The 26,344-nt window shown below is 44.3% G+C and overlaps 1 protein-coding gene across 2 annotated transcripts in view; it reads right to left on the reverse strand.

Moving 5' to 3' along the window:
* The window catches only part of PDE8B (phosphodiesterase 8B), a 153,328-nt gene extending 134,789 nt beyond the window's left edge, over window positions 1-18,539 (reverse strand). For both annotated transcript variants that reach the window (XM_045020592.1, XR_006580312.1), the window contains exon 1: window positions 18,246-18,539. In XM_045020592.1, coding sequence (XP_044876527.1) covers window positions 18,246-18,296 — 51 coding nt within the window. In that variant the 5' untranslated portion in view covers window positions 18,297-18,539. The remainder of the gene's footprint in view (window positions 1-18,245) is intronic.
* Window positions 18,540-26,344: the final 7,805 nt, after the last annotated feature.

Raw genomic sequence — 26,344 nt, forward strand, 5'->3', positions numbered from 1 at the left:
GTGTTTGGGGCGGCATGCCGCGGGGGGCGCTCTGTCGGTCGCCGGAAGGGCGGCAGGCGGCTCCAGTGGACCTCCCGCAGGCGTGCCTGTGGAGGGTCTGCTGGTCCCGCGGCTTCGGTGGAGCCGCGGGACCAGTGGACCCTCTGCAGGCACACCAGCGGGAGGTCCACTGAAGCCGCAGGACCAGCAACCGGCAGAGCGCCCCCCGTGGCATGCCGCCGTGCTTGGGGTGGCAAAATGTCTAGAGCCGCCCCTGAGTAGGAAATCATTTTGGAGTTGGAAATCCACAGTAGGGGCCATTGTCACGCAAGTGTGTAGGGCCATTAATAATCTTCTGTTGTGCAGGACTGTAGTTCTGGTAACATACCAGATGTAATGGATGGATTTGAAGCAGTGGGGTCCCCAAACTACAGATGGCAAGCATGTCCCTGTTTTGCCAACAGCGCACCTTGCCAGAGAGTACATCAACAGAAAGAGCTACTTTTCTCTGGGTATGCAAGCACTGGTGGATTACCAGGGAAGTTTCATCTATGTCACTATTGGCTGGTCAGAGAAGGTGCATGATGCTCACATCTTTAAGAACACAGGACTGTTCAGAAAGCTGCAAGCAGGGACTTTGTTTTCTGACCAGCGGATTACCACTGGCAATGCTGAAATGCCAACAGTGATCCTGGGGGACCCAGTCTACCTTTAGCTATCCTGGATCATGAAGCCATGCACCAGCCACCTTGACAACACCAAGGAAAGATTCAACTAGTGTCTCAGCAGGTGCAACATGACAACTGAATGTGCTTTTGGTAGACTCAAGAGACTCACTAGAATAGATCTCAGTGAGAAAAATATCCCAAAGCTTAGGAGTTGCCTGTTGTGTCCTACTTATCTGTGAGGCAATGGGGGGGGGAGAATGCTGCTGGGCTGGAGGTGGAACCGCTGTCTGCTGAGTTTGAACAACCAAATATAAAGGCAATTAGAAGAATTCAACTAGGAGCTATATGGGAGAGGGAGACCTTGAAAGAGCACTTTAACAGTCAGCCCCAGTAATACAGTGTGGGGGACTGTGTTCTACCTAGCACTGAAGTTTTGGGTGCGGTAGGAATTGTGTGGTGCCTAGCATACATTTATGAACAAAACACTGTCTGTTAATGCACCTATTAATTTTGCAGTACTTGCTGTACATTTATAATTATTAAACTGTGTTTGTTGCTGACTCTATGAGTTCTGTTGCCCTGAACAATAACAAGTAGTGGGTGTTTTTTAATTAGTGCTAGACATACTGCAGCATATGTTGTGAAGTAATAAAGAGGAATTATTTTCCAAAAAATAGATTTTCATTGCGTATCAAAACCAGTGGAAAAAATAACAACATGCAATTGAAAAGCAAATACAATTAAAACTTCCATAATAAATTAACGGAACAGATTCTAACAAGGGAAAAGAACAGTAATGTCCATTTCAGTTAATTTTGCCTATACATAAAGCAACAAGTCTCTCAAGGGCAAGGCATTTGAAGCTGTGGTTGTCCTCAATGTCCTCTGGGATGGAGTTGGAGGATTAGGGATGTGGCTCCCAGTGTCACATGGAAAGTTGGGGGGTGTAGGGAAGTGCTAAAATGGAGTTCTCTATGGACTGCAAAAGGAGGCGAGCCTATGATTGTTGAACCTGTAGGTCAACAAGACTCTTCAGCCATTTTTGTTTGCTATCAGAGAAGCCCCATTATGTCCTGATGCATCTCCCTCTCAGACTCCTCGGCCTTTCTTCGTCCTGTCTGAAATATTCACTCTCCAGGCCTTCTGTTCACAGTCCAATGCAATACTGGCTTGCAGGATCTCAAAGAACCTCTTCCTGAGTCCTCTTTTTTTTCCTCCTTATCTGGCTAAGGTGGTCAGTGGGTGTGGAGGGGGAACCCCTCCAGGCCACAATGGCAGCAGCTACAGATAAAACACACCAGTGTATAGTCAGAACAGAAAGCGAACATTTCAGAACTTCCTTCCCTAGCTCCCCTAAAGTTTAAGGCATGTTTATTGACATTTCAGCTTTTGGAGAGCCTGTGCATACCGCCACTCAGAGCTCCAGTCATGGTGACAACGGCCCAGCAGGATCATGGGTTGGAATGAGGAGGGAATTGTTGGGTTGCATGAAACAATAAAATTTCAGCCCCTATTTCCATGTGCATCAGTGCAGGGCAATAGCCCTGAGCACTGGCACTATTTTCCACAGGCGGTGGTAAATTTGGCTCATACTTTTGGGAGAGGATTGCAGTGTTTCTAGAGATGGCAGACTTATTTCTTCCTCTGCAGAAGACACTTTCCCACATCAGTCTGCGATTTCTTCAGCTGGCACCATTGCAGTAAACAGGTGCCTATGGGCCCATGTGGCTTCGGGATGCCAACATGGGCTGTACTCTCTGTGCCTTTGTTATCCTCACAATGGTGCCAGCTGAAGAAATCGCAGACTGATGTGGGAAAGTGTCTGCAGAGGATGAAATAAGGCTGCCATCTCTAGAAACTTTTGGGAAAGGATTGCAGTGTATCTCCATGAAAGTTTCATTGAGATCTCTCAGGACGATTCAAGGGAGATCCCTATGTACATAAACAAACTGCTCTGCATGGCCCCACCTAACCGTACACGAGAACAAAAAGCAGATAACAACAATACCTCTGTTTGTTGTACCGCTACTTCTTCTAGTACAAATTTTCATTAATTTGCTCATTACCTGTGTCCTGCTACACTGGGGTCATGCACCACCCGTACATTTAAACACTGTAATGGGAAATGCATTCACACGCTTCTCTGAGATTCCTCCCCCTGCATTGGGCTCGCCCATGGTTGGATGGTAGGACTGACTAGTCTGCGGAGGAGTCTCAAAACAGATTCTGGCTTGCGGCAATGCTCGACTCCCTGGTTGTATATCCCCATCCTCCTCCTTGCCATTCATGGCAGGGGGTCTGTGACTCGGGTTTCTCAGAGGTATCCATGGTGCTCTGCAGGGTCCTGGTGGGGTCTCTACCAAGTATAGCATGTATCTCATTGTAAAAGTGGCAGGTCTGTGGCTCGGCACCTACACCAGATTGATTGTTGGTCTCCCTGGCCTTCTGGTGTGTCTGCTGCAGTTCCTTCACCTTCATGCGGCACTACTGCTGATCCCTGTCATATCCCTTCACCTGCATCCTCCGTGCAATCTGCTCGTAGATGTCCATGTTTCTATGACTGCTTCATAGCTGGGCCTGCACAGCCTCTTCTCCCTACAGGCCCAAGATATCCAATACCTCCTGTCTACAGGCCAAAGCACATCTGGAGCATGTAGCCTGCATGATCGGTTGGGCAGCTGCAAACCAGGGAGAGCCACAAGGTGTGCTCAAGCTGGACAACCAGGAACAAGCATTTCAAAAATATTTGGGGGCTTTAAAAGAGGAGGGGAGTGGCTTCCAGTATTTATGACCCATGGACAGTGGAGTTCACCGTTGTGACCAGATTGGTCACTGTCAGGCATTGTGGGACAGTTGCTGGAGGACTATGAGGGTTGATGTAGGTAACATGGTGTCTACACTCGCACTGCATCAACCATAGTGTGTTGACCATGACTCAGCACCGTTCAGAGAGGTGGTGTTATTGCATTGTTGAAATGGGGTGCTTACATTGGCAGGAGACAAAGTTGAATGTACAACACAAGGCAACATATGTCAACCTAACTTTGTAGTGTACAGCAGGCCTTCGTGAAGTATTCTCATTGCAGCTATAGCCTACCAGAGTGAACATTAGGCTAGGAGTCAGGAGTTCTGGGTTCTAGTTCTGACTGTGCTACAGACTCACTGTGTGACAATGGGTAAGTCAGTTAAACTCAGTCTCAGTTAACCTATCTGTAAAATGCTTACACACCCTTGTTAAGCATTTGAGATCTACAGAGAAAAGAGCAGAATATAAGCGTAAAGTCTCATTATTGCTCATGTGACCCAGGCGAGCAGGAACTGACCCTGAATGTTGACTAACAGACTTGAATGCTTGAGGCTGATGAAGACTAGAACATTTTGTTAAAAAGTAAGTGGGGAAATGTATTTTTATAATCATTGTCTCACTCATAATGAGCTACAGATTATTTGGATGTAAATCAAGTTTATGCAAGACATTTTAAACAACAACGATCAGTCTTTGTTACCTTTCATTTGAATTACTTTGGGCTGAAAACATACTGTGGGTAAACTTCTCTTTTAATGCCAGTTGTATATTGTGATAATGCAATTACACTGATCAACTTGAAAGTGTTTATAAAGAAACTGATATGCAAATGATCCACCACTGAAGTGTAGCCACCTCAGGCAAGCAATGCATTAACCAGGAGCTGCACTATACAACTGTTTATGACAGAAAGTAAAGAGAGGAAACAGCAATGGAAATGTATGTAGAACTACATAGTACATAGTTATCCAAACTTGAATTTGATGAAGACATCAGCGTTAACATGCCTACTAATGCTATATATGAATAAATCTATTTTCTTTCACTAAAGATAACAACTCAGACCACAATGGAGATGCTGCATTCCTGATAATATATAGAGCCAAGAATTATGATAGTTAAACAATGGGCAGCTGAATATAAACAGATGATTTGCCAAAATTCTGAATATTTTTTCTTTAAATTTGTTTTATGTATCTACCACCACAGAACTACAGTATCATGCTTTTAAATTTCTCTCTGTAACCAGGTCGGAACTGAACAGTGTTTTGTATGGGTAATAATTCTGTAATTTCCAACCTCACTTTAGTCACAGAATGTAAAATATGTACAAGTGTGGGCATTATTCCTCTGGCATACTTTTATAGAACATAGTGACAAAAGTTAAAGGGAAATTTGAATTTGGCCCAAAATTTAAATGCTGTAAAAACAAGATTTTATAAAATCTAAAAACAGAAATATTCTAATTTTTTAAACATTTCAATGAAAACAGTTGTTTTCAAGTAAATGAGCATTCATCTGCAGTGTCTGACTCAAAACATTGCAGAACCACGAACTTAAAAGTCAAAAACTGACTTCACTGATTTTCATTGTTCACGCTGAGAGAAATGTAAAAAACAAGCAGAACATAAATTATGGAAATTAAATTGCATTTTTAAAATACATTTATTTGTAATAGCCAAAGGAGTTATTGGTAACATATGTAAAGGAATGTATTTGTTTATAACATATGTTTTTAAAACAATATTGTCCCTTTAAAAGGACACCAATTTGAAACCAAGACACCATTTTTTTTTGAGAGAGAGAGAGAGAGAGAGAGTGTGTTAAAAGCAGTGTGGAGAATTGCATCTGCCCCAAGTTTTGTAGGTTTTACAACCACATTTTCTTGTCCTTTAAAATGTTTTTCTCCCATGTTGCTGTGTGAAACACCCATACAAAGAACAGGGGAAACTGACTAACTAGCTATTGCCCCAGTCCTGCTCCCATTGAAGTCAATAACAAACTCCTATTCATTTTAAGGGTGCAGGATCAGTCCCCTGTATGATGGAAACAATGAAACCAAGTATATACAGAATGTATACAGCAAGTAAGTATGCCACAGGAAATTATTTTCCCTGTAATCTCTTTCACTTATACGAATCTTATGTGTTTCAAGTGAAAAAAGATTTCAGACAGAAGTATGATTTTTAAGTTGACGGTGTCCTTTTAATTTCTAAGTTATCGTGTACTGTCCCATCATTACAGCATGAGAAGGTAACTAAATTTAAACTATCACAATCAAACCTCCACAGTCTCCAATCACAACCTTTTGAGTGTGATGACACCATGAACAAGTAATTCCTACAGATCCTCCAGAGCTATGAAGAGAAAATGCCAGGCCACTTTAATATTAATCAAAGGCTATTCCTAAAAACCAAACCAAACAAAATACAAATGGGGGGAAGGGGAGAGAGACAGCAAAAACTACATTACATAATAAGCCTCCTAACTACTACATCTAACCTGTAACACTTCACATGCACATTGCTGCAACACACCATAACCACTGATGGCTGGAATCAAGCCATAGACTTCCAGCGAATGAATCCTACAGACTGAAGCCATCTGTTCAACTACTTCACCAACTACTAGCCCAAGAGTAGGCAACCTATGGCATGTGTGCTGAAGGCGGCACGCGAGCTGATTTTCAGTGGCACTCATACTGCCTGGGTCCTGGCCACCGGCTGGGGGGGGCTCTGCATTTTAATTTAATTTTAAATGAAGCATCTTAAACATTTGAAAAACCTTATTTACTTCACATACAACAATAGTTTCTTTCTATATTATAGAATTATAGAAAGAGACCTTCTAAAAACGTTAAAATGTATTACTGGCACGTGAAACCTTAAATCAGAGTGAATAAATGAAGACTCAGCACATCACTTCTGCAAGGTTGCCGACCTCTGTACTAGCCATACTACAGTCATGTCTGTCCAAGATGTACTTACTTGTGCATTCATGTACTGTATATACATGGGTGATTTTTGTTTGTTTGTTTGGAGTGGAGTGCATAGGTGCTGGAACTAAGGGTACTGCCGCACCCCCTGGCTTGAAGTGGTTTCCATTATGTAGAGGGTTTACAATTTGGTTCAATGGCTCTCAGCACCCTCACTATAAAAATTGTCCCAGCACCCCCTGGAGTGTTAGAACTGAGTATTAGTCCTAGTAAAATAATTCAGCAGAGGGATGGGGAAAACAGGCTCTTAGAATGAGAACCCCCGCTGTGACTGCCTGGAAACCAGACTAGCCTCGCCCCCCGCCCTACACACCCATCCACCCACCAGTGCCATGCATCCCGCGGCTTTTGGAGGGAGCGCAAGGCTGACATACACCCATCCCCCCCTGGAAAGCTACTGTCCGCACACGCGGCCCACGTGCATTCGGGGCGCGTTCCGCTTCTCCCCGCTGCGCTCAGTGTGCCGAGAAAACCGAGCTCCCCGGGTCCCCAGCGCCGCCGTCTCTGCGCGGACTCGGTGCCCGGCCGGAGGGGCTGGGATCATCTGCTGCCGGAGCGATGCCCTGGGCACCAAGGCAACGGCTCCCTGCGGCTGCATCCTCCCCGGCGCATCTCTCCGCGGCGCCGGGCGGCGCGTCCTCGGCTCCCCGGAGCGGGGCAGCTCTGCCCGCCAAGCCCCCTGCGGGGCGGGGGCGGGCAGACCCCACTCGGCCCCCGCCCAGTGAGCGCGGCGCACCTGCCACCTCGCCCCGCCTTTACCTTGACACTGGCGTGGCTGGTCTGCGTCTCCGCCTCGGCGCTGCTGCAGCAGCGGCGCGCCCCGGCCCGGCCGGCGGCCGCGGGCTCCCTGCGCTCCTGGCGGCGCGGGCCGGGGCAGGGCGGCGGCTGGCGGCTCTGGTAGGCGAGCACCGAGGGGATGGAGTCGGCCGCGTCGGTCTTGACGAAGAGGCCGTGCAGGGTGGCGGCGGTGCCCTGCGAGAGGGCGGCGGTCTGGTGGGGGGAGGTGGACTCGTCCGAGTCCCGGCAGTAGATCACGCCGCTCTGCGAGACGTGGATGCTGGGCGCGCAGCCCATCCCGCTCCCCCCGCCGGTCCGCTTCGGTCCGCTCCCAGCCCAGCCGCAGCCCGCTGGGGGCCGCCGCCGCCCCTGTGCAGCTGCGCCTCGGGCACCGCCCGCCGCCGCCGCTCGCTGCCTGTGGCGCTCGCCGTGCCGCTCCCTCCCATTTATCTCCTCGCTGACTCCCGGCCCCCTCCTGCGGGGCTCGCGGCGGGCCCCCTTCTCCGCACAGCCACAGAGCAGCGAGGCGGCCGCTCCCGCCGCGCCGCGAGCCTGGGGTCACTTGTGGCGGCGGCCGGAGGTGCCTGGCTAGCTCGGCGGCGCGGCGCGCCCCTCCCGCCCCGGGTCAGGCTCTCTCACCAACTGCAGGTTAGCATGCCCGGTGCACCGCCATCCAGGACAGCCGCCTTTGCGGCGTCTCGTGCTCAGCTCTCTTGGGCGCCTTGATTTCAGTTTCCCTTCCACCCCCACCCCCAATATCCCCTGGAGTCGCCTCCTAAACCTCTCTCTGCAGCTGTGACAGCCCCCTGGGCTCTGCTCCCCAGCCCGCACTACCGTGAGGACTTTAATAAGCCCAAATGCTCGGTCTTTCTCTTGAACTCCAGCTCCCTGCTGCTGCCCAGCCACTGCATCCTGGTGGTGATGCAAAACAAGAAGGCGTTGTTTCCTTGGCAGATCTCCCTCCCCACTTTTTGTATTCTTTCTTTTCCCACCTCCTGTTACTACACCTGCTGCTACTAGTGTCCTAGTGCGCTGAGACTGTCCTCAGAGCTGCTAGGAGGGAGCAGGAATGTACTTTAGCCCTCTCTGTCCCGCTTCAGCATCATCTTATTAACACTGTTTGTATGGTTTCGCTGAACTGGATACAGGCAAAAAGCTCCTCAATCAAGACAGAGAGCAATTTGTTTCCTAGGAACGTTATGTATATAAATCTTTTCACCCCTCTGTAGGTCTCCTTAACTTAAAGATTTGTTCTAAAGTGGGCCAAGGGAAAGTCCAGATTTTCTGAGAGTAGATCTTGTAGTATGGTCAGAATAGTCATAAAAAGATTAAAGTAGTTTGCAGGATTCAAAATGGACCTATTTCTCATTAAAAATATTAATAAAAATCATTTTGGTAAGCAAAAAAAATCCTATAATGATTTCATTAACATTTTCGTACAAATCTCAATCATAAAAGGCATAAACATGAAGAATGTAGAAAAACTCAACAGGTTTTGGGGCAAATAAGTTCTTTTTTAAAAAACAAAAGCTATTTTTCTGTTTAAAAAAAAATGAATTCCAGACATTTTAATGAACTCTGATATCTTGGCCTATGCATCTGCCACCTCCTCCACCATCCATGCTATAATAACCAAATTAAGGCCCTGTTCTTGTGAAGGAGTTGTAGAAATGATTAACCTTATGCACTTTGAGTAATTTCCTTAACCTCAAGTAAGGTCAATGACCTGTGTAAATCTTTGTAGGACTGAGGTTTAAATCACTTGATGTTGAATGACAAGTTTTAAATCCCATCTGATTTATGAGTGTCACCCTAGCGGTTTGCTTACTGCCTAATAAAGCTTTAATCTGCCGCTAATCAAAAATTGACAGACCTCTCAGGACCTTTTCATTCATAGATAAGGTCAGAAGGGACTAATATGGTCATCTAATCTGACCTCCCAATATAACACAAACCATAAAATTTCCTCAAAATAATTCCTGTTAGAACTAGAGCAAATCTTTTTGGGGGGAAAACGCACATCTAATCTTGATTTTAAAATTGCCAGTGATGGAGAATGCATCATAACCCTTGGTAACATTTGTCAATGTTTGATTACCCTCACTGTTCAAAATTTACGCCTCATTTCCAGTCTGAATTTGTCTAGCTTCAACTTCCAGCCATGGGAGGTGTGTATAAAAGGCTTGGGGAGGTTAAGCTTCCCCCAAAAAAGGCTGGCCATGCAGGAGGGCAAATGCTGTGATTGCGGCACAGGTCACCTCCCTTTGGAGGCGCACCAGCCAGCCATCTTTGGAGCACCAGAAGCTTCCTAGAAGTGGGGGAAACCACCAGTGCCTCAACCATGGCCCCAACCACACTCTGCCCCAAGGCTCTGCCCCCCCTCCCCAGTCTCTTCCCCTGAGGCCCCACTCTTGCTCTGCCTCTTCTCCCAAGGCCTCTTCCCATTGCCGCTGCTTGCTCCTCCCAGCCCCAGAAAGGAGCGAGGGGCAGGCAGGCAGGCAGGGCCTTGGGGGAAAGAACCGAGAGGAGCAGGCAGAGCAAGGATGGGGCCTTGGGGAAAGAGGCAAAGTGGGAGTGGAGCCTTGGGGCAGGGCCATGGTCCAGGCACCAGTGGCCCCCCCACACTTCTAGGGAGCTTCTGGCACTCACATCTAAGCCTCCTCAAATGGAAGACTCACACGCCACCTATGCTTCCAGCCATTGGATCTTGTTATATCTTTGCTAGATTGAAGAGATGATTATCAAATTTTTGTTCCCTGTATAGGTACTTACAGGCTGAGATCAAATTGCCCCTTAACCTACTCTTTGTTAAGCTAAATATTTTCCAATCCTTTAAGCATCCTTGTGATTCTTTTCTTAACCTTCTCCAATTTATCAATATCTTTTGAATATTGGACACAGTATTCCAGCACTGGTTACAGCAGTACCAAATACAGAGGTGATATAACCTCTCCACTCCGACTTGACAGTCCTCTGTTTAGCTATCATTCTAAGGAGAACTAAAGTGTGAACATACAGTTTCCCCAAATCTGACTTTTTTTCCAAGTGTTGTTACAATTCTAGAAACAAGGAAGTATTATTAGTGCAAGAATTGTGGTATGAATGCTGGAGACAACTGGTTTGATTATACTGAAAAAAGCCCCTTTTTATTTCATTTCTTAAATAGAATGTAATATTAATAAAGTGTGTACATGGATAGTCTTGGAGACTAAATTCTGCTGTTTATTCACAACCAGGTGAAGCATGTGTGAGCAGTAACAGTGGGAGCTTCCCAATCAAGATGCTTTCACCTACAGGGTTGATCTGTATGCAGATCCACTCAGTCTGAGCCCTCCGTTGCTGCTGATACTGCCAACATGTGAGGATGACTGTGGCAATGAAGACTCTTGTTCACTAAGAATGGGACAGACCACCAACTGATTTCACAAAGGCCACTAAACTGCAGTTAGACCATTTCTGGTTACTACTGACCTACGTTGGATTTGGCAATCAAATCCATTAAAAAGTTTTGATTTTTCAATAGACCTACATAAACTTCACAAATTGGGCCTTAGCTCATATGCTATGTATGCTGCATATCTGTTTTTTGCACTGTGCTACCACATTCTGATGATTCACTCTGGGAAAAGGCATGAGAACAAACTAGACTGTAGAACTAATGAAGTGGACCACACTTCACTATCAAAGCACATTTCTTTTGTTGCTTCCTATCCTCACTTTTGGGATGGTATGCAGATTGTACGTGTAACATGACAGACCCTGGTGGTCGGCAGGCGGGATTGAATCTGAGACCTCTGGAACTAAATGGATGAGCCTTTTCTGCAGGGGTGGGCAAATTTATTAGCCCAAGGGCCACATCTGGGTATGGAAGTTGTATGGTGGGCCATGAATGCTCACAAAATTGGGGTTGGGGTGCAGGAGGGTGCTCCAGGCTCAGGTGGTCCAGGTGGGACCAAGGTGTTCGGAGGGCAGATGGGGGATCAGGGCTGGGGCAGGGGATTGGGGCATGGGAGGAGCTCAGAAGTGCAACTTCCAGGGAGCGCTTACCTCAAGCAGCTCCTGGAAGTAGCAGAATGTCCCACCTCCAGCTCCTGTGCAGAGGTGCGGCCAGGCAGCTCTACGTGCTGCCCCATCCACAGGCACTGCCCCTGCAGCTCCTGGTTGCAGCAGCATGTCCTCTCCCCAGCTCCTATGCAGGGGCACAGCCAGGTGGCTCTGCATGCTGACCCGCCAGCAGGTGCCACCCTGGCAGCTCTCATTGGCTGTGGTTCCCAGCCAATGGGAACTGCAGGGGCGGCACTTGGGGCAGGGTCAGCATGTGGAGCCCCCTGGCCACCCCTACATGTAAGAGCCAGAAGAGGGACATGCCGCTGCTTCCAGGAGCCACGTGGAGTGGCCACGGCATGCACAGAGTGGGGCAAGCCCCTGACCCCACTCCTCAGCTGGAGTGTAGCAAGCCCCAGACCCTGCTCCCTGACTGGAGCTCGAGGGATGGATTAAAATGTCTGACGGGTTGGACACGACCTGTAGTTTACCTACCCCTGCTCTACTGCATGAGCTAAAAGCCACATGGCCCTTAGTTAAGGCTGTAGCAGACTCGTTAATCTCTAAATGGTCTCAGTGCCACTAGATGAGAGAACATCATGCCCTTTGATTACACAAGCTCTTCTGGGCAGACACCTTGCCTTCATACAACCACCTAGTATAAAATTAATTGCAATATATAATATATTACACTGAATAATAATGTTCATAGGACATTTTAAATGGCACATTTTATTTGTTCCTTACAACTACATTTCTTTTAAACCTATTTTGACTTTAGTTTCATCTCTAATAAACAGCGTGGCTACATTTTCTAATGGGGAGAGTTGGGAGTTTTTGTGACTTGCCCAAGCTTACACTTGAAAACTGTGGCAAAGCCAGGAATAGAGCCCAAATGGCCTGACCCGGAGTCCTATGCTTTAGCCACAAGATCATCATTCCCCTTCAGCAAGCTGCATTCAGAATAACATTAGCTACAAAAGCCTTTTGATGGCTAGGTCTTGGATTTAATCCCTATTACATAATAATGTAACTGTCTCATATATTCAACCAAGATTTTACAGTATTTAGAATTTTAATGTATGCTTTGCAAGTAAACATAGTATTTTGAATCTTCAGACAGTTTGATTAAAATGTTACATCAAACCTGTGTTTATATTGTTCAGCTGTTCAGTCAACTTTTGTAAATCAGTCTAAATTATTACATCTTTATTTCACCAGCCAATCAGTATCTAGGTTTCCTCAACATTCTGAAGTAGACTTAGGGCCCCGTCCTGCTACAATCAAAGTCCATCAGAGCTTTTGCCATTGATGTTAGTGAAAGAAGGAACCCACTTTTATTTTGAATCTGCTTCTGCAATTTTCTTACTTGAGTATCCCCTACTTGTATGGATTACTCCCAATTCATGTCACAGGGTATTTCATAGGAGTCAAAGTTGCAGGACTGACCCTTTTTCTAGGTATGATTCTGAGGATGCTATTGATTTGTGCCTAATGAGGAAGTTTCATAGATTCATAGACTCCAAAGCCAGAAGGGACCATTGTGATCATCTAGTCAGACCTCCTGTATAGCACAGGCCATTTAACTTCTCCCAAAAATACCTAGAGCGGGTCCTTTATAAAAAAAAAAGTGTCCAATCTTGATTTAAAAATTGTCAGTGATGGAGAATGCACCACCAAATTTGGTAAATTGTTGTAATGGCTAATTATGCTTACTTAAAAATGTATACCATTTTCCAGTCTGATTGTGTCTAGTTTCAATTTATAGCCATTGGGTCATGTTATTCCTTTCTGTGCTAGACTGAAGAGCCCATTATTAAATATTTGTTCCCCATGTAGATACTTATAAACTGTCACCCCTTAACCTTCTCTTTGTTAAGCTAAATAGATTGAGCTCTTTGAGTTTATCACGAGCCATGTTTTTCAAACCTTTAATCATTCTATTGGTTCTTCTTTGAACCCTCTCCAATTTATCAACATCCTTCTTGAATTGTGGTTAATTTTCCATTTCCTTTATAATAAGGAGGTTCTTACCTTTTAAAAATGCCCACTCAACATATGATTTTTAAGTGCAGAGAATATTAACTTGAAAAAATGGAAGTGATTCATATTAAATTAATACATGTCCTGAGATGTGTCATGTTGTAGGGGCCTGAGACTGAGAGGTACTGGAGCATTTAAGACAGGCTTGACGAGGGTGTAGGCTACAGGATGGGGAACAGAAGAAGATGTCAGCTGAGATGTAGTAGGCAGAAGATGAGTAGTGCAGGTCCTCGAAGGTAAGTCTTGAATTTGATGCAGAAAGTGAGAAGGCGGCAATGATTTGGTCAGAACAGCAAGAGTGATGGATGAGTTTGGCAGCAACATAAACTGGAGGAGCAGAATGAGATGCCAGGTGGCCAGAGAGGAGCAGCTGACATGAGAAGTGATCTAGGCATGGACAAGGGTTTTAGCAGTGGGGAGTGTTGGGGTGATAAGTTAAGGATGGATTTTAGAGGAAGGATGTTCTAGAGGAAGAAGAGAAAGGATATGGCAAGAGTTTGGATGGGAGGAGAAAGAGAGAAGAATTGAAGACAAAACTGAGGTGGCAAACTAGTAGTAATTGGAGTGTGTGAATTCAGTCAGAGACATACAGGAGAGCAGGGGACCAAAGACAGAACTTGCTTAATGTAGAGTCAGCCAAACTCTAACCTCACCTATACACACTTTACACACCTCCAGAATTTGGCCCATTATATCTCACCTCTGGAAAACACACACACAGTGAGCATAAAAAGGCTGTTTTGTTTTATTTGCTTTTCCACTAAAAAGAAGCTGTCACTGATAAAGGTTTTTAGGGTAGGTGCCATGAAACTGTGCACCCTCTAACAAACTTTCCACTTAGAAGAAACTGCTTTCCTGTGCATTTCAGTGAGATGAACTTAAGTACATGAATGGCTCTGGAAGAGATCTCTGAAACATGGAGAGGACTATTCTCCTCTCAGTGCAAAGTAATGGAAATACATCTTTCCTTTAATATTAAAGGGAATTAAACCTGTAAATCCCCTCACAACGAGAGGAAAATATACTCCTCCAAACTTTAGATCTCTTCCAAAGCCAGTCACAGACTTCACTTTGCCCTCCATATTAAGAGTTTATGTTATTGGTAGTTTGGTAAATTTCAAAATTTATAGTGTATTAGTATTATTGGAAGTTACATCATCACAGTGAGAGAATATGCTACACTTTACTGGTCACATTTTACCGGGATCTAAAAAATCTGGTCTCTGACAAATTTCTTCTGAAGACAATTATCTCTATTTATGTTAATTTGCCATAAAACCAGTTTAAAATGTATAAATAATCCTGAGTAGGAAAAAGTTCCTTAGATTAGTGTGGGAGCTCCCATACATCTTGACAATTCCTCAGCCCAATTCATATCAAACCAGGAAGATTTAAAAACTACAATGCAAACTAATGTGATGCATATCTAGACTAAAGCAAAATACATACTTAAATTAGTCTGGATAATTTAAATTAAATTAAAGTGCTGTAGTTTTTAATCTTCCATATATCAATTTTGAAATAATAGCCACGATAAAAGGCTTCTTATGGTATTCTACTTATGTGTGCTTTTGTTTTTGTAATCTCTGTAATGATAAATTATTGAGCATTAATTTCATGCTCTTACTCACAAACACAATGCAAAGGAAATTGCGTTCACCTTGCTTCTCCTGTCCAAATATTGTAACATAGAGGGTTGTTTTTTTTAATCTTCCTGAGGTAAATATTGGACCATACTTTGCACTCCATGAGTCAGATTGTGCTCCTGTTTATATCAATGTAAACTTGGAGGAACTTCATTCAGGTCAGTGAACTCCCTCTATTTAACTGAAATCAGAATCCAGACCTATATCTTTATTCTGCCCTGGGTCACTTTCACCTTGTCACTGCAAAAATGGTAAGTTGCCACAATAAATAAATATAGCTCAGGGGCCTGATCCTCTAGTTCTAAACTCGGGATAATCTCCCAGTGGGAACACTTGCATAGTAAGGTACTACTACTGCCACTGCGACTCAGGTTGAGTAGTTCCATTAAACCCAGTGAGTCTGTTTGCTTTACTTGGGGAAATACTACTCAATATTGCTAAGGGTGGCAGAACTGGACAGATTTTGGGCGGCCCTGATGTGGGTGTGCAGTGAAGGGGAGGCTGGAAGGAGCTTCCACCTTTCCTCCCTGCCCTTCAATAAGGGCAAGGAAGAAATGCAGCCCCTGCATTCACAGGAGAGCAGCTACTTCTCCTTCTCAACTCTCCTTGAGGGGAAAAAGAAGCTTGGTCATTTCCTCATAAACTTATCATTTGTTTGTTTCACTTTGTAACATTGTTTCCCATTGATTAATTGTTAAATCAACAACTTCTTTCTATTTGCACAGTAAATACTGCCTAGGTGGTTACTGCATTGGAGGGGGGGGGCGGGAGACTTTTGGCTCCAAATATCTAAGTTGATTTTTGCCAGCAATCTGCACCTTATTAGGTTAAACAAGGTCAAGTAGAGTCTGCAGTGTAAATTGCATGGGACTTGCAAGTCTGCTTGTGTGCTGTGTTTCTGAGAAATACATGGGACTCCCAGGACAGGGCAACATAGTCAGAGCAAATGAGAGTATAAAAGTCTCCCCCAGTGACTGCCCAGTGGTAAGCAGGGAATAGAAGCTGTGAATGGAATTATCTCATTGGCTGGATGCAAGCACTTCACAAAATGTTTGTCTAAAGACTTTGAATGACATACCCTTTGTAACCCTAAAACTTTGTGAAGGAAGATATGGAATTTTATGGAAGAATCACTTACATCAGTGGTTCTCAACAGGGATCTGGGGCCCACTGGGGAGCCATGAACAGGTTTTATTGGAGTCCACCAAGAAGGGCCGGCATTAAACTTGCTGGGGCTCCAAGCCCTGCCACCCAGGGCTGAAGCTGAAGAGTGAGCAACTTAGCTTCCAGGGCCCCCTGTGGCATGGGGCCCCAGGCAATTGCCCTGCTTGCTACCCCCCTAATGCCAGCCCTGACTTTTATATGCAAAAAGCAGTTGTTCTAGCAGAGGTGGACCATGGAGTTTTTAAGAGCATGTGGTGGGGGCTCAGAAAGAAAGAGGTCAAGAACCTCTGACCTACATGACAGCAAGATTTAGGCAGAAATTTTGTGGAAAATCCCAAAATCAAAGCTCACAGTGAGACAAGGGTAAAAGCAGGATATATTTGGATCCTGCCTGATTTTTGCCCACCAAGTTCCCAGTCAAATAGAGAACAAGTCTAGCTGCTCGGATTGTACCAAAATTAGATAACTGGCTCTGTGGATGAGGGGAAAGCAGTGGACATGTTATTCTTTGACTTTAGCAAAGCTTTTGATACGGTCTCCCACAGTATTCTTGCCAGCAAGTTAAAGAAGCATGAACTGGATGAAAGGACTATAAGGTGGATAGAAAGCTGGCTAGATCTTTGGGCTCAATGGGTAGTGATCAATGGCTCCATGTCTAGTTGGCAGCCAGTATCAAGCGGAGTGCCCCAAGGGTCAGTTTTGTTCAATATCTTCATTAATGATCTGGAGGATGGTGTAGATTGCACCCTCAGCAAGTTTGCAGATGACACTAAACTGGGAAGAGTGGTAGATATGCTGGAAGGTAGGGATAGGTTACAGAGGGATCTAGACAAATTAGAGGATTGGGCCAAAAAAAATCTGAGGAGGTTCAACGAGGACAAGTGCGGAGTCCTTCACTTAGGACAGAAGAATCCCATGTGCTGCGACAGACTAGGGACCAAGTGGCTAGGCAGCAGTTCTGCAGAAAAGGACTGAGGGGTTACAGTGGACAAGAAGTTGAATATGAGTCAACAGTGTGCCCTTGTTGCCAAGAAGGCTAATGGCATTTTGGGCTGTATAAGTAGGGGCATTGCCAGCAGATTGAGTGGGGCATGATCATTCCCCTCTATTTGACATTGGTGAGGCCTCATCTGGAGTACTGTGTCCAGTTTTGGGCCCCACACTACAAGGAGGATGTGAAAAAATTGGAAAGAGTCCAGCGGAGGGCAACAAAAATGATTAGGGGCCTGGTGCACGTGACTTATGAGGAGAAGCTGAGGGAACCTGGATTATTTAGTCTGCAGAAGAGAAGGATGAGGGGGGATTTGATAGCTGCTTTCAACTACCTGAAAGGAGGTTCCAAAGAGGATGGATCTAGACTGTTCTCAGTGGTAGCAGATGAGAAAACAAGGAGTAATGGTCTCAAGTTGCAGTGGGGGAGATTTAGGTTGGATATTAGGAAAAACTTTTTCACTAGGATGGTGGTGAAGCACTGGAATGGGTTACCTAGGGAGGTGGTGGAATCTCCTTCCTTAGAGGTTTTTAAGGTCAGGCTTGACGAAGCCCTGGCTGGGATGATTTAGTTGGGGATAGGTCCTGCTTTGAGCAGGGGGTTGGACTAGATGACCTCCTGAGGTTCCTTTCAACCCTGATATTATATGATTCTATTAAAAATATCTGGATCTTGATTCATCCTGGATCACAGGTGTCCTAAAGCCAGCCTCTGGACCCAGCCAAACTTTGGTCCTGACTCCCCCATTTCTGATATCTAAATAGAGAATAAATCTAGTTGTTCCAGCTGCACCAAAAAAATCTGGACCCTGATGGACCCTAGTGCACCAACACCATAAAACCCAGGATCTAGTAAGTAGATCCTCCTATTTGAATCCATCCAATTCTTGGCCTTCAACCCCTCCCATATCCCTGCATGAATGGAGGACAAGTGTTCTGTACTGCACCAACATATTCCAGACCTAGACACATCTCAGTGCATGAACACTGCAAAATTCTGAATCTGGCACCTGGATGCCTTGTGTTAAGTCTAAAGTGACCCGATTCAGCAACAGGGCTGCACTTATGTTCCAGTGCCTCTGTCTTGCTTATCAACTCTCCGGTAGCTCGCCTGCCCCACACAGCCCTGTTACCTTCTCCTTTGGTCCGTTCAGCAGCGCTTCCGTGCAGCTGATCCCATTCATTGTAAAGGGATTCCCGTGGCCGGGTGCCGAGAAGAGCTCCCAGGCTGAAGGGATCTGTTAAATTCAGAGTGAAGTGAGCGGCTCTGTTTCCTCTAACATGGGGTCAATCTGGGAGCTGGCCCGAGGCAGCCAGCGGGCGTCCCATCGGCTGATCCCAGGTGAGGAAGGACTAAATAGTCTCCAAGTTCAGCTTTCACTCTCTCCCTGCCTCCGGCTCCCCCACAGGACTGCTGGCTCCCAGCGCCCCTCCTACTCTTGCTGGACTTATGGCTGCCCGTTCATACAATCACTGGTTTCCTCCCCCTCCCGCCGCACGCAGCCTAATTCTCTCTCCCCTACAACAGGTGCGGCAGCTCTGCTCTGCACTACCCAGCCAATACCGCACGGCAGAGCCACACGCAGTAAGACGCTGCCGTGCCCGGACAGACCTTCCAGACAATAGTGCACGCGCAGAATAACTGGGGAAGGGACGGGCTTAGCCCCCGTGCTTTGCAGGGACAGGAGAGGGACTTCCTGACGCCCCCGGGCCCCACCCCACTCCATTCAAAATAAAACTGTTTAGAGAATCTTCCTGGCCTGTCACTGACAACTTCTCACGCCTCCCTCTTCAGCGCCCTCCACTCCCTCTCCGTTTGCCTCTTGCATCAAATTCAGGCTTCTTGTACTCACCTCAAAGCTCTTCACCCTTGTCCCTTGCTGTGCCATCCTCTTCTCTACTCCTCCCCCACCCTTTGCTCAATTTAAAGTAGCCCCTGAATAGAAAAACATATTATAGGGAAAATAAGGTAAAGAAAAAGGCTTACAAATGCCGCCATGCTAGTAAAACAAATACATTCTCTGTACTAGGTCTTGTTACAATCCATTACAAGTGGTAGTCTTTTGAAAATGATACACACACACACACACAAATATACTTTGGGATGTCTAAAATAACCCATAGTAATGGTAGTGATGCACTGAAAACAGTTGGCAGGACCTATATGTTAAAATTCCATCATCAATATGAAGGAAGAAGGAGGTGATTTCCCTGTGTCTGATGGTGAGCATTCTACTCCCTGGGTAAATCATGACTGCCAGAGATGACTTTTATCCCCGGGGATCATAGAAATACTCACAGGAGCAAATCTGAAATATACCAGTTTGCAACAAGCATCAGATATTTTAAATAACATTTCCTGAGGATGATTCCATTGGAGTCCACTGAATTCGCTCTCTTTCTCTCACTCATATTTTACATGCACCTCTTACAAATGTTATTTTTTCTGAAAACAGGCTGAAACTATATTGGAAGTATAGCATAGTATTCACATTGATTTAATAACAGGTTTAGAACTCCCGCCACACATGTATTTATTATTATTACTATTATTGTTTTTATGTAGCAATGAGGGACTCCAAATAGGAATCAGGGCCCCATTGTGCTAAGCAGTGTACAAACACAGAACTAAAAGACAGTCCCTGCCCTGAAAAGCCTGCAATCCGAGTACAGGATGAGACACAGCAGGTGGACACAACAAAGGCAAATTTAACAGTGAGAAGATTATGAACAGCAAGATAAAGCAGTGTTCACAGCACACCAGCTGCCTGACCAAAATCCCCACAGTACCACCATGTCATTGCAAATCGCTAAAAATTAAGTTATAAATAGGAAAAGCTAAACAATATGGATCAATACATTGTCCCTGACAGGGCCGGTTTTAGGCCTATTCCACCAATTCCCCCGAATCGGGTGTTTTTTTACATGTTTCTTTTTAAGTCATCCTTGACGGGGCGTCCCTGATAGACACCGGTCCATGCTGAAGATTGTGAGGTGCTGCAGTACTCCAGGGAGAGCTCTCAGAAGGAACACAATCAGGAGAATCGGTTCCTCCCAGAGTTCACTGGCATGCACGGGGAGTGCATCCCCAGCAACCTCCTTAAGGAGGATGCAGCATGTTGTCCTCTTTGTAGCCATCCATCTCCAATGGCTGGTGTAAAGGGGCCCCACTTCATTTCCACTCTCTTCAGGTCCCTAATCCTGCACCACTGAAATGAATGGGAGTTTTGCCATTGATTTCAGAGGTGCAGGATTGGGTTTTAGGATAGCCTGCATCCCTGGGGCTCTAGAAGGAAGCTTCATGAGAGTAAGGACTGTGCCTGTGGCTAATCTGAGCACAGGGGCACAAGACCCTTCCCCATCCCTCATGCATCATCACAAGTGACAGGCATAATCTAGCCTTATATGCAGGTTTCAAAATCAGCTTCCCTTGGTTATTGTAAAGCATTGTCACACTGAGATCTTTTGCAGTTTCCCTCTGGGCTTTTCAATGCATTTCCTTTTGTAGTTTCCCAGTCAGGCCAACATGCTCTTTCAGGATTTGCAAGTGGAATGTTGAGGAAGACCACAAAGTGAGGATTTATATATTATATATTATAATAATAATATATATTCATAAATGAGGATGCACATATTATTCATTATGATTGTTATTTTTTATTAGCACACCCTATAGGTTTGAAATTATGTTTGTTTCACCTTTCCTCCTATCTAAGGTCTAACCAAGGACAAGCGGAAACACCTGTCTAACCATAAGATCATGATTTGATGACAATATATCATAAGAGAATGTGATCAGCTAATGGTAGCATACAGCTGGGTGACTAGAGCAGGGTGTTATTCACAAAGACGTCCTGCAAAAAACATGCTGTGTAAAACATTTGCTCAAAATAATACTTGCTGTTGTCATTAACACATAAAAAGGGCCATTCTTCAGAGAAGGGAGTGTGGCTTTCAATAATAACAATACATTGGCACTCCCGAATGTGCAGCTATAGTTATAAAGACATACATAAGCCTGATAAAGCTTTGTCCTATGATGCAGTCTAGGCTCCTGATCCTGCAACACATATCCATGTATGTAGCCATACTGACTTCAGTGGCCGTTGGTTCAGTTTTCCCCTCCTATCCCCATACAGAAATAATCCTGGGACATAAAGGGTGGAAACCCCTTCCCTTGCAGAGAGTTTCTAGGACCATTTGTCATGGAGAGCTTTGTTATTTCTCCCCTCTTTCCCTTGGAGAATAGACAGTTCCTTCCCTTAGCTCTGTGGATACTCTGCAGCTCGTCCCAGCTGTCAGCACAGGTCTAAAAAGCCACCCTGCTAGGGTTTCCCCAACTGCAGTTGTTCATAGTCCCCTTATAAGGTATTCCCTCAGCATGGAGAGGAAAAAGAAGAGTTCAAGAAACCCCAGATTGCATTATGTCTGCACTGGCTTTTTGGTAGTGCACAGAAGAGGGTTGTGTCATCCACAACCTCTGCTCTTGGCTGCCCCAGCTCACCCCCTCTGCAGCTGCGGATCTCTGACCCTGCAGAGGAAAAGGGATGGTACTAAAAAGGCAACTGACCTCCTATCTGTATGGGAAATGGAGATCCATGTTCAAAGGACCTCCTGTGAGCTTTGTATAGTCCAGGTGATCTGGCCCATTGATTTTGTTAGGACTACAGGTATGAGTAAGGACCAAAGGATCCGGCATCAATTCTGTTATCTATAGGCTTCAGAGTGTATCGGCTGTTAAATTCACTTTTAATTTGCTTGAGTTAATCTTTGACAGTTTAAGCTTTGTGTGCAGTCAATGCCATGTTATTTTAACTCAAATATAAATTGAATCTGATGACATGTACAGTAGTTTCTTGTTTTGCCTTGAATCATTCATTTAGTTATTAGACAATCACTTTATTTTTACTTATATTACATTCTGTTAATCTGAAAATGTGATTGGGTTCCCTTTATGTTCTTGTGAAGCAAATCAATAAAAAATAATTGTGTATAAATACTCTATTAAAATCTGGAAAACTTCTTTTTAACAAAAATGATATATTTTATTGCTAACACAAACATCAATGAGAGATCTCACTTATGCACAGATTAATGTGCATCTGACGAGTAATGTATGCAGTAACAAAACCAGAGCTCATTGACTGAAGTTAAAGAAATGATGGCTCTATGAGCAATTCTGACAGAATTCCTGTAAACCATGGATGGTTGCAATATAGAACCAATTGACAGACCTTTATAAAACAATTAGAGGAGACAGCAAGGGAGCATGCTGTACACATTTTTTTGGAGAAGAAAGGAATTTAATGTAATCTATCTAGGATATTTTTAGGACATCCATTACCACATTATCTGAGCACCTATCCTACAGCCATTGACGTTAACATGATGAATGTTATCTAATCTTTCTCATTGTTGCATAACATACAGATTTCTTGGATCATATGGTCTCCTGACCCTGGAAGACTCCTGTGCCTCTAATAAAAACAGAAGCCCCCAGCCCCCCTTTGAGGCAGGATACATTCTGAAGCTAAAAGGTGATGCTTAGAAATCCCAAATAACTCTAAATATATATAGTTGCATCTTCAGAAGACATCTGTCAAAAATGAAATGTATTTCACCATTCTGAAGTAGACTTAGATATTAAAGCAACATGAAATAAGAAATCCTCCATCCCCAACAATTCAGTGCCCCCTACCTCTTTAAAAAAATATTCCAAGTTATGTCTTGGGAGAATCTCCCACTGAACACATTACACTTTGCTCTAGCATATGACCAGGAATGTTCATCTCTTTATTGAGAGGGCAGGAAGACCCCGTTTCAAAAATTCTACTTCTTTTGGAGGCTAGACACTGCTCAAAGGTATCAGTTACAACAGAAAGATATGAACGTCTCTATTGTATGTACAGGTAGGGCGATAGCAGTGGTTCTCAACCTTTCCAGACTACTGTCCCCCTTTCAGGAGTCTGATTTGTCTTGCGTACCCCAAGTTTCACCTCACTTAAAAATGACTTGTTTATAAAATCAGACATCAAAATATAAAAGTGTCACAGCACACTAGTACTGGAAACTTGCTTGCTTTCTCATTTTTACCATCTAATTCTTAAATAAACTGATTGGAATATAAATATTGTACTTATATTTCAGTGTGATACTTGAGCCTCTTTTTCATTTGTGAGCCTGGTCTGAAGCCCGAGCCCTGCTGCCTGGGGCTGAAGACTTGCTTGCCACCCCCTAATGCTGGCCCTTCATTTGCACCCTCCAAACCTGTCCCATGAGTCCCTAGGGGCTGCAACTCCCAGACTGAGAAACACTGATCTAGATGAACTGAGTACCCCCTGGAAGACCTCTGAGTACCCCCAAGGGTACACCTACCCCTGATTGAGAAGCACCGGCCTACCGTACTTAGAAGGGCGAGGGTTCTTAGCTATTGTACAAAAGGAAGAATTAAGATTAATCATTTTGTCTCCATGAACTCTCAAACAAAGCACTAAACAAGTGTTTGGGACACATATAAACATTCATACTGACATGGTAAAACAATCTACAATGAAATTATTTAACACTGCTTAATCTACGTTAATAAATTCAGATTGCATCATGTAGTTTGTGCCTGTGCGTAACTATGCATGACTGAACAGTACAGGACTCAGTGTAGTGCAGCCTTGATTGATAAAAGCTGCGTGCGTAAGCCATTAATATTTGTGAAGCTCACAGGGACCATTGGACAAACTGTGCTATACAAATACAAAGCAGCGTTATTACTATGCTTATAACTGAAACTCTTGTGGAGATAAGAAATAGAGACTGCCTGCAATGCACATGTTTAACAACTGTGTTTGAAATCTCTTCAATGCTGTAGCTGAGAAACTACCACACAGCTCTCTACCTCAATATATAGAATCTCAATCCGAGTTTTTTCAGCTTTTTGTAATCATGTAACATACCTGAGTTGTTATTGTTATTATTTGTATTACTCATACCACCTAGGAGCCCCAATGATGGACCAGGATCCGATTGTGCTAGGTGCTGTACAAACACTGAACAAAATGATGGTCCCTGCTCCAGACAGTTTATAATCTAAGAATAAGACAAGAGAGAATGGATGGATGCAGACAGATGAAGGAGTACAAGGAAACAATGAGATAATACTGTCTAAATAGACAAGACAGACACAAGGTGGGGCAAGGAGTAGACCCCAGAAGCAGAGTGAACAATGTGATGGTGGCAAATGTCATGTTAGTTCCATGACTGGGGGGGGAGGGGTGTTACTTAGAAGGGGATCAGTTAAATGGAAAGAAAAAAGGGAAGGGAGGGAGGTGAGTGGGGCAGGGAGAGGGAGGAACAGCTGTGGAGTGAAACTAACATGAAGAGACTACGAGGCGAAGAGAATCCCTTTCTTATATGCTCCGGTGTCTAATCTCGACGTACAGTGTCAAGGGATTGATATTCAAATCTGCAGATCCCAGCTATCCACAGATGGCCTCAGTTCAGACAGCACAGATCTTTTCTTTGTGTTCCCATATTTGATGAGTTATGTATAAGAAGGTACAAACAATTATGAGAATATAACATACCATTGCTCTTGGAGTGACCAGAGCTCTTTAATTTTAGAAAAGCTTATGCTGAGGACCATCTGGATCATTATTTGACGGGGGTGGGGGAGGAAATCACATGACATTGTAATGTAAAATTGTAAGTCAAGGTCTGAACAGAAACAATATGTGGAGCAGAAATAAAAAAGAAAGGGGCAAAATCCTTTAAATAGAAACCATAGGGGAATATAACAGTTCCTGAGGGGATATATGAGAGGCACGGTGTATATTTTTTCTGAACTGCTCATTGCCACCTAAACAATAAGAAAACAAGCCCAACAACTTCAATCCATCTCTTCCACAACAGATTGGGATGAGTATGCATCTCACTGTCTTCCGGACAACATTTAAGACTCTTCACTATTTAGTGCAACAATACAATTAAGAATATTTGTCTCCCCTCCCATCTATGGGAAGAGGGGAGTAAAGCAAAGATCAGCATTGATCAGACTACACAGTGGAGTTATGTAATTTTGTAAGGTGCTCAGATACCATGGTGATGAGTCAGACAGACAGAGTAGACCTTCAAACCAAACAAACCATGGCAGGTTGTAAAAGGCAGAAGCTGGGACAAGAAACAATACTAGATCTATAGTAACAAAGAGGCATGGTTGCAATGCACAATTACTCAATTCATTACACTTTGAAAGCTAACCTGAGAGTCAATTTGAGAAACGCCAATCAGTGATACCACTGCACACAGGCAGTTCTAAATGTCAAGTAGCGACATCATACGTTTATCTTGCACAGGCTGTAAGATCAGCTAAGGTCTAGTCTAGGACCTTCCTTAGCTGATCTTACAGCCTGTGCAAGATAAAACATTTAGAACTGCCTGTGTGGAAATTTGGGAAATGATAGAGACAGAAGCAAATCAATGGCCCAACCAGTTAAGGGCTTTTGACCTACAGAAGGGGAATAAGAGGAGGCATGACAAAGAGAAGGAACAAGAGATGCATCTCCTTCAGGAACATCTTAAGTGGTAGTGGAGTGATCATGCAAAATCTGTGGGGCCCACTAGGACCATTCTACAGACTTCTTGAAAACTCCTCTAGCAAGTGTAATTTAGCTTCCAATATTCAAAAATGGCTTCGAAATTTCACCTGTAATTCTGTGTGCAATATTATTTGTGGCCACAAATTACTATTTGTACCTTATTAACAGATACAAACCATTTTTGCTCACACATCAGGAAGCTAGATATTTACATTCTGTTATCTGCTGGCACAAAGTATTGTGCACACAAAGTCCACAGGCTCAAATCTAGAAGCCAGGATGGAGCCCATTTTAAAATTTGACCTTTAAATGGCAATGTTTTTCTTATGCATAGGAAGAGATTAACATTTTCTGTATCAGGAAGTTTCAGATAATAATGTTTAATAAATGTTTAATAAATATAAAGCTAAAGAAGGAAACAAATTCCCAGAGGAATCACACTAGTTTGGATTTATGGTGACCATGGTTAATTTTAATTAAAAAAAAATCTACATATTTTTTAGAGAATTTTTCCAAGATATTTGTGTATTTGCAACTTTCAGGACTCTGAGGTCACTCTGCTTCTGTCTGCCTCAAACTTGCAACTCCATCCCCTCATGTCTCCTTCCCCCCACTTCCATATTTCTAACTAACTCCCTTACTAG

The sequence above is a fragment of the Mauremys mutica genome, chromosome 6 (genome assembly GCF_020497125.1).
Source record: "Mauremys mutica isolate MM-2020 ecotype Southern chromosome 6, ASM2049712v1, whole genome shotgun sequence".
Lineage (NCBI taxonomy): Eukaryota > Metazoa > Chordata > Testudines > Geoemydidae > Mauremys > Mauremys mutica.